At 43.2% G+C, this 14,052-nt stretch overlaps 1 protein-coding gene across 3 annotated transcripts in view; it reads right to left on the bottom strand.

The window, feature by feature from the left end:
* Window positions 1-14,052, bottom strand: part of ZNF385A (zinc finger protein 385A) — a 213,205-nt gene that overhangs the window by 142,940 nt on the left and 56,213 nt on the right. Inside the window, exons 1-2 of one of the 3 annotated variants that reach the window (XM_075591735.1) lie at window positions 6,417-6,433; window positions 4,226-4,377 (exon numbers count right to left, since the gene is read on the bottom strand). In XM_075591735.1, the coding sequence (XP_075447850.1) occupies window positions 4,226-4,235 (10 nt within the window). In that variant the 5' untranslated portion in view covers window positions 4,236-4,377; window positions 6,417-6,433. Of the gene's footprint in view, window positions 1-4,225; window positions 4,378-5,472; window positions 5,489-6,416; window positions 6,434-14,052 lie in introns of those variants that run through there. The other 2 variants (XM_075591736.1, XM_075591734.1) reach the window with 2 other exon arrangements.

Raw genomic sequence — 14,052 nt, 5'->3', positions numbered from 1 at the left:
CAGTGAGGGCTGCAGCTCAAGATAATGACATTTAAGTAGAAAATGCAAGGGAAGGTGAAGCTTTGTGCAATATAGGGCAATACACATTTGTAACAATGTTCATTTGCAGGGAAAAGCTTGACAGGATTTACTTTCAAGTCGTTTTCAATACCGTTAAGGTTCCTCTCCAGCTTACTGTAAATTGATCCCTAATGCAGCCTTTTCTCTGGAACTGCACGGGGCTGTATGTTACCAAAGAGATACCGTTTACATTGAAATACCACCACAGTGTTTCCAGCACAGTGCTGTGCAAGTTAAGCAAATAAGAGGGACGCAAGTGCAGCCATCACACCCCCCAAGGGGCCCATCTGCCACTTTACAAATGCCACAATCCAAAACGCCAAGTGACCTTCTGTTTGTGCACAGCTCCGAGCAGAGAAAGTCCCCACAATTGATTCAGCACAACATTCGCCGAGTCGCTCATAAGAAAGTTAAGTAAACGGTAATTTATTTATTCATTTTAAAATGTCAATAAACATCCAAGTGAGCAGATATATGGCTTCCAATTCATTATCCTGCCAACACCAGGATGCCTGCTGGACTCTAAAAGGAAACCCATGTACCTACTGGATGACATTGCAATGCAAAGAGGTTCACTTTAGAAGGACATGTGATGCTGAGACAGGTGAAGACGTCCAGGCACACCTTGCCTCCATTCCTTATGAGGATCTAAATGTCCGATGCTGGGGTCAGTACATTCCAAAACCATCCTTGGTCTTTTATGGGAATTCCAGTAAAGTAAACAAATTAGGCCTTTCGTGAACTGAAGTCCATCAGTCAGTCAAGGTTATGGCCTTGTGAAGTTTACTTAGTGGAGTCAGATTCTCGAATTACAGTCGCAGGAAACGAGCCTTTACTCTTCGAAGGTGTGGCACAATCTGACTTTTCCCCCTTTAGAAACTAGCTACAGTACCACAGCTTGCTTGCATGAGTGTATACTCATTTCCTTCTCTAAGCACATACTCAGTCCTGGTTTTATATCTGCCGAAGAAACTGTTCTTCCTTTGGGATAGTGTATGTTATGTGATAAAACCATTCTGTGCATCTCATTCTCAATTCTATAATCAAGAAATGTCAGTCTAACCATCATTTCTCTATCACCAGGAAACGTCAGTCTAACCATCATTTCTCTATCACCAGGAAACGTCAGTCTAACCATCATTTCTCTATCACCAGGAAACGTCAGTCTAAGCATCTTTTCTCTATCACCAGGAAACGTCAGTCTAACCATGTTTTATAACTAGCATATTCCTGCATACCATATACAGTATACGCCAGTGATTTTGGTCTAGGGCAGGAGTGCGCAAACTGGGGGGAGCTAAATTTTCGGGGGGTGGGGGGGAGGCACGTACAGAGGCCCCGCACTCTTCCCCAAAGCATTTCAATTAAATGCACGAGGCCTCTGTATGTCACTTACCGTGTCTCCAGCGGCTTCTGGCGACGTGTCACCATGGAAACGCGGCATCGAATGACCTGGTGACGTCAGAAAACGCCTGTGAAAAGGTAGGGGGCGCGAGCAGGGGGGGAGAGCAGGCAGGGGGCCGCAGACGAAAAAGTTTGCGCACCACTGGCCTAGGGTATCCTAACTAGCAACCAAACTAACACACAATCACACACTCTTCATATACACACTTAGTCACCTGCACAGTCAGCTTTATAATTACATGCACACGCACAGTCTGCCCCATACTGTAATTATATGCACACATTCTCACTCCTATGCACACACATAATATTGTCTTTAAGCAGTAACAAATCCTGGAGCCAAAATTGGATATCACATTTCCAACCAAAACAGCATTTCCTTTATGCCATCATATAATCCCATATCTAGCCTGAGACCAAGTATTTGCAAAAAATGTATTTTTTCCAGTTCAGTCCTCATGGACTGTAAGCCTCACGCTGAACTTTTTAATTAAAATGCAATCTGTGCACTTCAACTCCCAAATCTTACTCATCTGGATAATTGCCATACAGCTTGTTTCACCCCCAAAAAACGTATTCTGTTTATCTAATATTTTTAACTATTTCATTAGGAATCAGCGCAGCTAGCTTATCTGTGACATTTAATATAAACACATGCTGACAAAATGCTACATAATCTTCATATAGCTGAAAAATACAATCGTCTGTCAGCATGTTAGGGCTGCACAATACTCATAAACCTAGTAAAACCAGGCTCGAGGACAGTGACTGAAGTTTGGTGATACTAGGCCATAGAGAGTAGTACTAACTTTTCTTATTTACAAACCCACAGTACCACCACTACTTTTTTATTTATTTTATTTATTTTACTTACAAAGACACAGGTCGACTTTCTTTGTAAAAAAAAAAAAAAGGGATTTATTTGAAAAAAAAAAATTTTGGTTTATTTTATAGCACAAATATTGCAAAAATGTTACCAACAATATGGTCCCGGGTGCTTTGCCTCAATGTCTTTTAATACATTTACAATGTTTTTAAATTAGGAACAATACCACTGGTTGTTTTTTTTTAAGCTATTTCGAGCACTGGTCTAGAATATTTCTAATATATGTAAAAATGCATCCATCAAGAAAATGAAGTTTATTTTTAACCCTCTTGCACAGATCTCTAGGAACTTACATACACCTCTGGTAGCAAAAGGGTTAAGATATTTTTAAGCAAAGCATCGCTCTACAGGCCTATTTATGGCTTTGTTGCATTGGATACGCAAGTCCATTAGGTAGAGCCTATTTTTTGCCTTAAGGCCATGTTCTTGTCCTTCAGGAGGCCATACAACCAGAAAGTCCCATGCTTGATGAAGACCACACAGAGGCCCACAATACTCAGCTTCATCAATACATGCAAGCATGAATACTTTGAAGATGGGTTTGTGCCTTTGAAGCAGTGCTTCCTCATTGGTCACTTGGTAGCATTATAAATGGGTACCTGAACAGCGACTCCTTGTCTTTCGTAATTACTAGGTACGTAGGAGACACAGTTGTTGAAAGTTACAGGCTTCATGAGAGCCTCCTACTGGTAGTGAGCCAAGGTGAGGAGAGACACGTGCAGCTGTGTCCATTACAATACATTTTTCAGTTGCCTTATCCCTGGAGACCAACAAGCATCAGTGATGTTCAGTTGGCCAGGTATTGTTGTACTTACTTGGCCACTTTTAGATTAGAGGTGGCCCTGCTGTTTTTCGTCCTTGTAGGATAAATGGCAAAAGTTGTTATTTCTATTTCAAATACAATAATTAGGATCTTGACAAGTTTGTTATGTAGAATGCTGTCTGCACTCTGCTACTAACACACAGTCAATGGTTCACGGCTAATACACAACGTACCCCTTCTGCTACCATGTAATATACCCCCTCTTCTACTACACACAACATATAGCTACTTCCTCCACACAGCATCGCTCAGCCTACATATACTCTCTGCCAACACACAGCATATGGCAACTGCTAAAACACAGCATACAGTATATCTTCTGCCAACATACAGTATATCAGCCAATTATCATCAGGGGTAGGCACTGCTTTTACAGTACATCAAAGCATAGGTCTAATTTAAATATGCCTCTGCAACATAGCTCTTGGCTTATTACACAGGGCCATGGGAGCGCACTGCTTTTAAAACGGCATTTCACGACTGATGCACTTGTTCATTTTCTCAGAGCACACGCCAGGGCATTGTGTGTGTGTGTGTGTGATCTAAAGGGGATATAACCAGTGGGAGGCTTAAAGGAGAGAAGGGGCATGTCAGCTTTATGGATGGAAGGGGCAAGGGAGGCGACGGTGCTGGACATTACATTGACACTATAAAGAGGCTCAGTTTCATTCAATGAAGTGAAATTCCATCACGAGACAAATATAAATGGATCTCTTAAGCACTGGCTGGGTTGCAATACTGTGAGTACGGGGTATCACTGGTCAATGTTCCCATACATCACAACATCTAAATGCATAGCTGAAGAAAGGTAAACAACACGGAGAGAGGTGAGTGACTGAGACAGGGAACAATGGTGACTGAAAGATATTAATACATTAAAATGGCAAGAGAGAGAAGGTAGAAAAAGATTTGTAGCGAGACACACATGACACAATCCAGTAAAGTAATGTGGTGACAGACAGATGAGATCAATACATTACATTAGAATTCACGCAACTGCTCAAACTAGCAACAACAACAACAAAAGGTGCACAGAAAATAATGCCACTTACCCAAAATCATGGCTTGAGCCCGCAGTGCCTGGCACACGCAGGACAGGAGAGCTTTCCTTGGATCTTGCAAGCAGGTCTTTTCTCTTCTCCAGCCCCTTTCGGTTACTTCTTAACCACTCTGCTCTCCTCTTCAGGCAGCAATAGGAAAATCCCTTTACCAGCACAGAGAAGGGAGAGGAAATGTTAGGGCTCTGACAGATTGTGCGACAGGCAAGGCTTGGGGGGGGGGGGGGAGGAGGATGGGAAAGGTTTGCGGATTTCTAAAGAGGGTGTCAGGAAGGAAGGGCTAGTGCCCTAAAAACAAAACTGCCATGTCAAGGACCAGCGGTGTGAATGGAATGATGTTTGAAGGGATTAAAAATCCCTGTCTGTAAACTCAAAGAAGTTACGCTGCTGAAGTAGTGAGGAGGCTGCAGGGTTAAGGAAAAAACGAAAGACGTTTGGACACTTTCAGTCAACTCCTCATCCCCTGCTGGCACGCTGGGGATGTTTCTGGTGAAATTCCAAGGGTTCACCCCTGTACCCCACCCTCCTGACAGGATAAAAAAGAAAACTCCCAACAGAGGAGAGAAAGGGGTGGGTGTGTGGGATAAACGCACACCATCTAGTTCTCCTACTCCTCTGCCAGGTGAGGGGATGGGCTCTGTCTCACCTGTGCTTGCTTCCCATTGGCTGAACCGTTTTGCCAAAGGGGAGCAAGGGTGGGGAGAGTGTAAGCTATAGAATTAACTCTTTTGCCTCCTCTTACCACTCCTTTAACATCATCTTAAGCTCCCGAGATCAATTTAACCATTGTATCTCCGGAAGCTTCTGTAATACCATGCAATTCTTTTCAGCAGCAAACGGAAGGTGGGAATGTATACTGTAGCTGCTTTTGAAAGGGGGGAGAAAGGGGAGCAACTATGATGTTCCTTATATACAAAGAGGTCTTGAGAAGAGAGGGATAAGTGAGAAGAGAGGTATAGGTGGGAAGAGAGGGATAGGTGGGGAGAGAGGGATAGGTGGGGAGAGAGGTATAGGATACACTGAGTTGGTGAAATTGAGACCTCTCTTGTCAACTTGTCCCAGAATGTCAATATCTACAAATCACCCATTGGGGAAATGATACAAAGATGAGCTACTATACAGAAATAATAAACTGCTGACTTTCCCCCCACAAAACTGGATATATAGGGGAAGGTGTCAGTGATTTTCCTCTGTTTCTTCCTTTTTCGGTTTATCAGTCTTGACTCACTGACTTTCCTCACCTGACACTTTATTTTCTTGTTTCTTGTGCCCAGTTTTTTCTATACGATATCTCCTTGGCTGTTTCTGTAATAGAATTGCCTGTTTCTTTGTTTTAGTGTATTTTGTGTTCTTCTTTTATCTCTGCCCTCCCTATTTATCTCTTTGTTCTGTCTTCTAGCTCATTCTTTCTTGCTTTCTCCAGTACTCTGTCTCCTCTGTGCTCATCTTTCTTGTGTCATGCTGCATATGCCTCTGAGTCTCTTTCCTCTGACTTATGTAGCTCTCCTCAGCTATTTATCTCCGTAACTTCAACCTGTTTGTTTTTCCTTTCCCCCCTTTTCCTCTCTCTGTCTGACCCATTCTTTCTGTATCCCTTCTCTGTCTCTGTCCATCTCTGCTTCCTCCTCTTGTTCTATCTTACCCTTGCCCCCTCTCTGTTTTATATCTCTCACTCTTCCCCACCACAGTCTCGTCTTATCCCCAGTCTCCTCTATGCCGCCTCTGTATAAATCTTGTATTTTATTTTTAATTTCCTCTACTCACACCTTTATATCCCCATCTATATTTTCCCGGTCTTCATTCTCTTCTCCCCATCGTCCCACTCCCCCATCACACTGTAGCCCCTCTTCTACTCTTTTCTGTCTATAACACTCTCTGTATATACCCTCAAGGTGCATAACTGTTGGAATCTCCCCCTCCCTCTTGTATACCTCTCCAAGCATACCACCCTCCTATTGTCTCTCTCCCAACCGTCCACCACGTATTCCTTAATCATTTATATATAATGTCACACACATATATATATATGTATGTGTGTGTGGTGTGTATGTATACTGTATGTGTGTGTTTTTGCATATATACCTCTAATCTAAAGATTTTCCTTGTGTCTATTTCCTTCTCTACTGACCTCTTTATTTGGAAGTCCCTCTCTGTCTATCATTATTGCTCTTGTGCCTCTCCATACCTATCTCCCTCTCTGACTCCCTCCAGTCCGCTCTGTGTAGATCTCAGTCCTGCTCCAGCCTCCCATTCAGTCAGTGCACCAAACCCCCTCCCCCAAGTGAGTCAGTGACAAGTGCCCAGAATACTAAGCGTATAAGATGCTGAGCAGTGCTGGGGCCTCTCTGGGCTCTGGATCATCAATTGGGAGCTGCAGCAGGAATAGGGAGGGGGTGTTGCCCATTGGGGCTATGAATGAGGGGGGGGGGGGAGGACACATTTCTATACCTTTGCTCAGCTCTAATTCCTTATTTTTTCTTCTGAGAGTTACTGATTGGTGAGTTCCTTTGAGCTCTCATACTTTCTTTTTGTCTGTCTTCTCTTTTTCCCTACCCCCCTCCCACTCCCCGAACCCATCTATAGCCTTGCCTGGTCCTTTTCTCTCTCTCTGTGGTGTGTGCATATGTATGTATATATATATATATATATATATATATATGTGTGAGAAAGAGAAGAGAGAGCGCACGTTCCTTAGCATAATAAAGTACATTTATTGATGGGAAGGAAAGAAAGGGGGGTGGGGGGATAGAATATCACTCACAAGGATAGGTATAAAAATGGCAATTTGTGAATAAATTATCATTAGTGATGGCGCTACTATACACATTGTTTGTTTTGTGTGTGTATATATATATATTCGCCCTATATGCATTTCATTGCATTTTTTTCCTCTTCCCTATCTTTTTTTTTCTCCTCTTCCCTATCTTTTTTTCCCTGGTTCCTCTCTTCTTGCCCCTAACACCCCCCCCCCCCCACCCCCTCGTTAAAGCTCTCCCTTTTCCTTCCAAAAACCTCTCTTCTCTTTTCGATCTGTCTGCGGTCCCTGCCTCTGTCTTGCACAGTTTTTAAACATGAGTGAGTTCAGACTTTTAATTGAATGTTGCTTCACAGTCTTGAGAGAGTTGGTTGTTTGTGTAACTTACCGATTAGCGGGAATTACTATCCAATAATATAATAAGAATATCTCCTATCTCATAGCCACTGTGCCCTTCTTATCAGAACATCTTGTCACAGCCCCTGCGTTCCCCTTCATACTGGTGGAAACCGCCATGTGCAGTTAGCACAACAAAATAAAATTGAAATGAATAACCTTACATTTGAAAGGTTTAGATTCATAAAAGTTTGTTAAACCTGCAATAATGCATTATGAAAAGAAAACAAAACTGCAATGTTTTTCAATGTAACGCACTTATTCACTAACAGTAATACGTATGCGATAATCGTGGGTTAAGGACCTCAGCTGCATGTGGATGTTTGCCGATAATGCAGGAGAACCGTGATAGTCATTATTGCAATTTCCTGAATGATGCTGAAGCCCCACAATGCAAATACAATACATGGCTACCATAGGTTAATGTAATAAAAATGACATAATTGTATGATAGATAAATATTTTAACCTCTGTGATACCTGGTGGACTTCAAAAGTATTGCAAAGGAATGCCTTCAGGCACCACAATAGTTAAGATACTACACCCTTACCGTTCACTAGCTACCCCCATCTCATACCAAAAAGGCTAGAAAGTCATTGCTTGGCAGCAAATTACTAACCACTACGACAAACAAGGTGTTAACCCCCAAATCACTAACCTCCCACCCTGGAGCACCAACTCCATCACCCTACCCATCTACTCTCACCCCAACACACCTAAAAAAAAAAAACTCTGAGGCGATGTAGCTAACTGTGACTTCTCTACATGCTTTTAAGTCTTCCCTTTGTCAGGGGACGCACGAAATGCATCAGCTACATAGACTCCAGAAGGCACCCCGTTCCGGCTTCAAACTGCGAATGCGAATGACACGAATGCAGGGCCCTCATTACCTCTTTGTATCTATTTGTGCAGGTACGTCCTGATTTGTTTGTAATTGTTAATGTAATATACATAACGCTGTACCCCCATTGTACGGCTCTGCGGAATATGTTGGCGCTTTACAAATAAACAATACTAATAAAGTCATTTTCTTTCCATTTATCAACTTAGTGGGACTATCTATGAGTGATGACAATAATGATGGGGATTGTGAGAATCCTGTTTAATTACTTAAGACTGACTTCCTTGTGACTGTACTCTAAATCATATCAGCATGCTGTCCTTTGTGCGAGTCTGCCTTCCACTTACTAGAGACCGCTTTCCAATAAGTGAGGTTTTAATATTGCTACTGAGTGACTTGGGTCCATCTTAAAGCAGCAATCCACAGTGCTGGCGAGTTTTATTTTTAGCTGCTCTGTGCTCCCCTGATTTTGAGGGACTCTCTGGATTCTGCGGTGCTATTCAGACAGACACAACCCTGGCTGTGGGGTCAAGGTTCGGTCATCGGGAGATGACGTTGCCGCCTTATGAATTGGTACCCCGGCTGCCATGTTGGTAGTTTCATTAATAAAGTACAAAACATTTAAATTCCTATATACTAGTGTAACACCCCCCCCCCCCTAAAGGGTTACTAGCAGTGTTAGAGTATGCTAGGCCCCACCCTGGGTTGCTATGTGGATCCAGACATCACGCAGGGGTATATATGTAGGAGTGATTAAGTTAGGAACCCCTACAGAAGGAATGGAGTCCTGAACAGTTCAGTAAAAGAATGCGGCACGCCACAGAGGGCCTCAAGAAAGAGGGCTCCCGGGTGTTGGCGGATCAGCTCTAACTGCAGATCAGCGCTAATATTCCTCATCAGTCTGCATGGAAGTGGCAGTTCCCAAACAGGCAAAAGGGTATTGGGTCAAGTAATGAGAGACCCACCAGGATTCCCATAGGGCCCCAGAATGAGCAGGCTAATACGCCTATGGTTCTGAAGAAACAAGGGGGGCCAGGTCTCACACCTACTTAAAGCAACTACAGGTGTCTGCACCTCCCCCCCCCCCCCCCCATCTCACTTAGCAGGCTTACCGCCGTCACCGGCAGAAGAGGAGGCGCAAGGACCAACAGGGCAGTGGAACAGGGCAGCAGAGGTGATACATGGCGGGCGGCGGAGGCAGCAACAGGAGAAGAGAATTGGCACTGTGTGAGCAGCACAGAAGAACAGCCGGGAAAGAGCGTGCCCCAGTGGTCTGACATGGAAGTCTTGACTGACTTCCGCTGTCTGCCGCTGATACAGTGCAGCTCCTCCCCCGGCCGTCCTCCTGTGCTGCTCACATGGTGCCAATGCTCATCTCCTGCTGCTACTGGCACCGCTGCCCGCCGTGTAACACCTCTGCTGCCCTGCTCCGCTGACATGGTGGTCCTCTGGCCTCCTCTTCTGCCGCCGCCGCAGGTAAGCCTGGTAAGTGAGAAGAAGGGAGGCGCAGATGTTGGATAAAATGGAGTGTCGGTAAAACCGAAAGTCAGATAACCGAGACTCTATTGTAAGTCGGAGTATCTCCATTTGAGCGTTAAGAGTGGGCAGTGATGGAAGAAACATATTTGTGTATGTCAATGTATAAAATTCAGTACAACATTGTCAATGTGTGAATGAGTGGTCCCTGTGCTTGGGGACACAAATAAATGATAGTTGTGCTATAAAAGTTCCTGGCGCCCATTATTCTACAACCTTGTACCTCATCGCCCAGCCGCCTGAATTCCAGCACCCTGAGTCATGGTGACCCATGCGGAGTAGCCATATAGATATCACACCAATGTAATCTCCCTAGGAAGCCGGGCAGGGAGAGTTACACTGGGAAAAGGGGTATCCCCGGAGGTTGGGGGACCATGTATGAGCTCCGTGGGACCCCTTAGTTCAGTTGGGGGTGGGGGATTGCTGCTCTGACCCCTTCAGTGGGTACTGAATGGGTTACGTGGTGAAGGGTGGCATCCAGGGGCCCTTATGACGTTATGAGTAGAGATGGGTGAATTGTTTTGGCGGATTTGGATCTGCGGCGGATCGGCCGGTTCCTTTGGTCCGCAGATATCAGCGGGTCAATCTCAAAAAAGGGCGATTTTGAGTTTTGAAGATTTTTTTATCATTATTACCAATACACTCCGCGGATTCCTCAACCCTGTGACGGATTTGTAGAATCCAATCCGCGGATTCAGCAATCCATTGGCAGATTCTTAAAAATCTGCTAACGAGTTGCTGAATCCGCGGATTGGATTCTACAAATCCATCCACGGGTTGTATCCAATGGCGGTTTTTGATGAATCCGGATTAAAACCGTCCAAATCCTTTGACAGATTTTACACCACTAAATGGATTTTAGGTTGAAAATGTGGGGGGTGGGGGTGGGGGGGGGCAGATTTGCCCATGTGTAGTTATGAGATGAACACTAGAGGGGGCAGGGGGGCAGGGGGGCCTCGCTTTAACACCAATAGAAGCAAGAAGCGATCTCGTCATTGCTAGTGCCAGAGTTTCCGTGGCCTCGGAGCTGGCAGGCCCCTCCAGCACAGAAGGGGTTAACATGGCTTCCGACTGCCTTCTCATGCAGCGAGACTGCAGTTTATATAAATTGAGACTGTCTTCAAACAAGAGGAAACCGCCTTGAATTACCTGCATTCAAAACCAAACCATTTCAGATGCCTTGCTCTGAGACTTGAGACAATCTGCTAATTACTTGCAACAGTCTTGTAATAGCTTGAGACTGCCTTCCTATAACCTGATACTGTCTCCTAATACCCTGAACAGTGTCAAATGCAAAGTGCTTGTTAATTAATTTTATTACATTCCAAGATGTGCTGAGATTTACTCCAACTAAAAAACCTCAGAGATTTTTGATGCAAACAAACAAAAAAAAAGGAAAATGTCACTCCCCTAAGTGTAAAACTGACGCATCCAATTATAATATGTGCCTTAGAATTCCCCCCTTACTCCTTCTATTGTTCTCTTTGTATTTCCCCACAAACGAAAAGCAATTTCACCAGCTGAAAATGGGCAGAATAGCTGGATGAGTTGATTTTGATACACAGTTTTCATAATGCCTATCAGCTACAGTACATCCGGCTTCTCTTTATAGCACCAGCATGAAGTAATGTAAAGGTGCATTCCAAGTTGTGTTTTTTTACCATGTGTGTGATGCTGGGGATATCAATTGATAACTCAATTGCGTTAACTTCAGCGTCAGGAACCCCCTTGATTGCGAAATGCTTACCGGGGAAGGTGCCACTAGTACTTCCTGGTTGTTTAGACCCCTCACGTCACGTGGACTGACAGAAAGCGCCATTGGTCTAAGTGACTCAGGAGATTTGGGCCTCCATTTTGTCTCCCCTGAAAGGGAGGAGCCTTTGGCACATTCCCTGGTGTGTATTTTAGAAATCAGGGGGTTGCCACGGAGCTGACATTAACATGGTTCAGCTTTGGGAACCCCCTATCTCCCATCTATGTTAGAAATGTATGTTGGGTTAACTGCGCCTTTAAGTTAACCTTAAATTATATATATATATATATATTTTTTTTTACTTGCCTTTATTATCATATTTTATAAATGGCTTACGGTAAGCAGAGTACATATACAGTAAACATTAAACCCTTATATTGAAAGAAAGTTGCATGTAAAAACGTGCTTTAAAAAAACAATATGTAAAGGAATTAATCAGGCCTGGAGGGTATTCAGTATTCCACAAATGTACGATTGTTAATATGTTCTTACGATATATACCAACAAGTGGAAAAATATTCTAAAAGCAATGACATTTTTTCTTCTTTTTCTTTTCCCCTCTCCCAGTCTTTTTAGTTGATTTCTTGTATTGTTATTTTATATGCTGTCCCAACAGTGATGTCATTATTGTTTCCCCATTAAATGTGTTATATACTGTATATGATACAAATATATGTAATCCAAAAGTAACAACCCTTTTTTTGTTCTGTATCCCATTCCCCACTTTTCTTAAAGAAAATTCAAATAAAGAACAAGTTTGTAAAAAAAAAAATTATGAAGATTTTTCCAAAACAAATCGCTAAGGGGACATTGGGAGGAAATACAGGAAATAAATGTACAAATTAAGGGGAGTGGAGGGGTGTGGGGGAGGGGGTTGCTTTCACAGCTGTTTTGGTTCTTAAAAGAATTGTGTTTTGTGTTTAGGAACCTCATTTGGACATAACAAATAAAGATTGGGAGGACAGTTAGGAGAATGCTGCCAAAACATCAATCTGTATGACAATATAGAAGAATATCTACAAAGTTATATCTTGTTGGTACTTAACTCCTCAAAGATTGTACCAGATTTTCCCAGAAATCTCAGAATTATGCTGGAGGAAATATGGACAAATAGGAGATATGGATGATATGTGGTGTCGGTGCCCAACAATACAAAAATACTGGTTAATGATTCAAAAATGTATAAAACATACAGTGAAGATCACAATATCTCTAGACCCACTAATATACCTATTAGCTAAGCCTGGGTCAGCTGGGAATTTTGCGGGGCTCGGTGCAGGGACATATGCGGGGCCTCCGCTCTTCGATCTCCGATCTCCTCCTAACGGCATCTCCCTCTGCATAGTCCAGTCATCCTGACTCCATGACGTCAAATGGCGTCGTGTTGCCATGAAAACAGGACGTCACATGACGTCACATGACGTCACAGGCGTCATCAGGCATCAGGTCATGACAACGCGACGCCACAGTGTTTCACTTTGTTATGGCAAAGTGAGGCTGCATGGCGTCGTGATGTCACATTACGTCCCGTTGTCATGGCAACGCACCGCCATTGGGCACCGCGGAGCCATGATGACGTGCCATGCAGAAGGAGATGCCGGGGGATGCCACCGGAGAAGGTAATAGAGTTACAGAGGCCTCGAGCTCTCCTTCCGGCAATCAGTTTAATTGTCGTGGGGAGAGCGCGGGACTTCTGTAACCGCGAGGCAGTGGCACCGATGGCACTGCCATCACGCCAGCCCTGAAATAAATCAATAGAGAATATAGAACCCCACATTGGAAGACTCATATCACTCATACTAACAGCAGCTAGATGTGCAATCTCAGCAGCATGGAAGAGTCACTTAGCCCCCATCCCAACAAGTAGAGATACAGAGTCGTGGAAAAGATGACTATGGAGAAACTCGCTGCTTTCCTAAAACATACAGTTAAGAGGTTACAGATAAGATGTGGGATCCTTAGATAGACATCTAGAATTAAGAAAAGTCCATTCCCTCCTCTTAAAAACACAAGGGCAACCAGAAATTATGGAAACATTAAGAGGGCCGTCACGGTAGAGTCCATACAGAGAAAACAATGAGATAATACCAGGTTTCATTAGGATTGTTACTAATATAAACTAAAAGATAATCTGAAGAATGGAATTTGATTATTTTGTTATGATATATAAGGTCTGAATGTAAAGATGAGAATGGCACCTCCCTCTCCTCCTCACCCCCTCCTATCCCTTTTAATTTCTGTATGCCCCCCTCTCCAGATCCCCTATTTCTTTTTATTATTTGTTGTTGTTAATATTGAAATTTTGCAAAAAGTTCCAACTTTAAACAAAAACAAGAAAAATTGTGTTTTGGTTTTGCTGGAACTTGATTAGTTTTTTGCTTTGGATTTTTTAGCAAACTATAGAAAAGTCAAAATAAGCAGGAATTTTCTTTTTGACATTTTTTTTCTTTTAACTTTTTCGCAAAAATGTGTTGCTTTTTCATTTGCCAACTCAAAAAAAACAACAACAGAGAAAGACATACAAAACAAGTGAATCCTAT

This window comes from Ascaphus truei, chromosome 3 (genome assembly GCF_040206685.1).
Source record: "Ascaphus truei isolate aAscTru1 chromosome 3, aAscTru1.hap1, whole genome shotgun sequence".
Taxonomy (NCBI): domain Eukaryota; kingdom Metazoa; phylum Chordata; class Amphibia; order Anura; family Ascaphidae; genus Ascaphus; species Ascaphus truei.
Note: the sequence above shows the minus strand (reverse complement) of the source record. Positions and strands in the feature narration are given on the sequence as shown.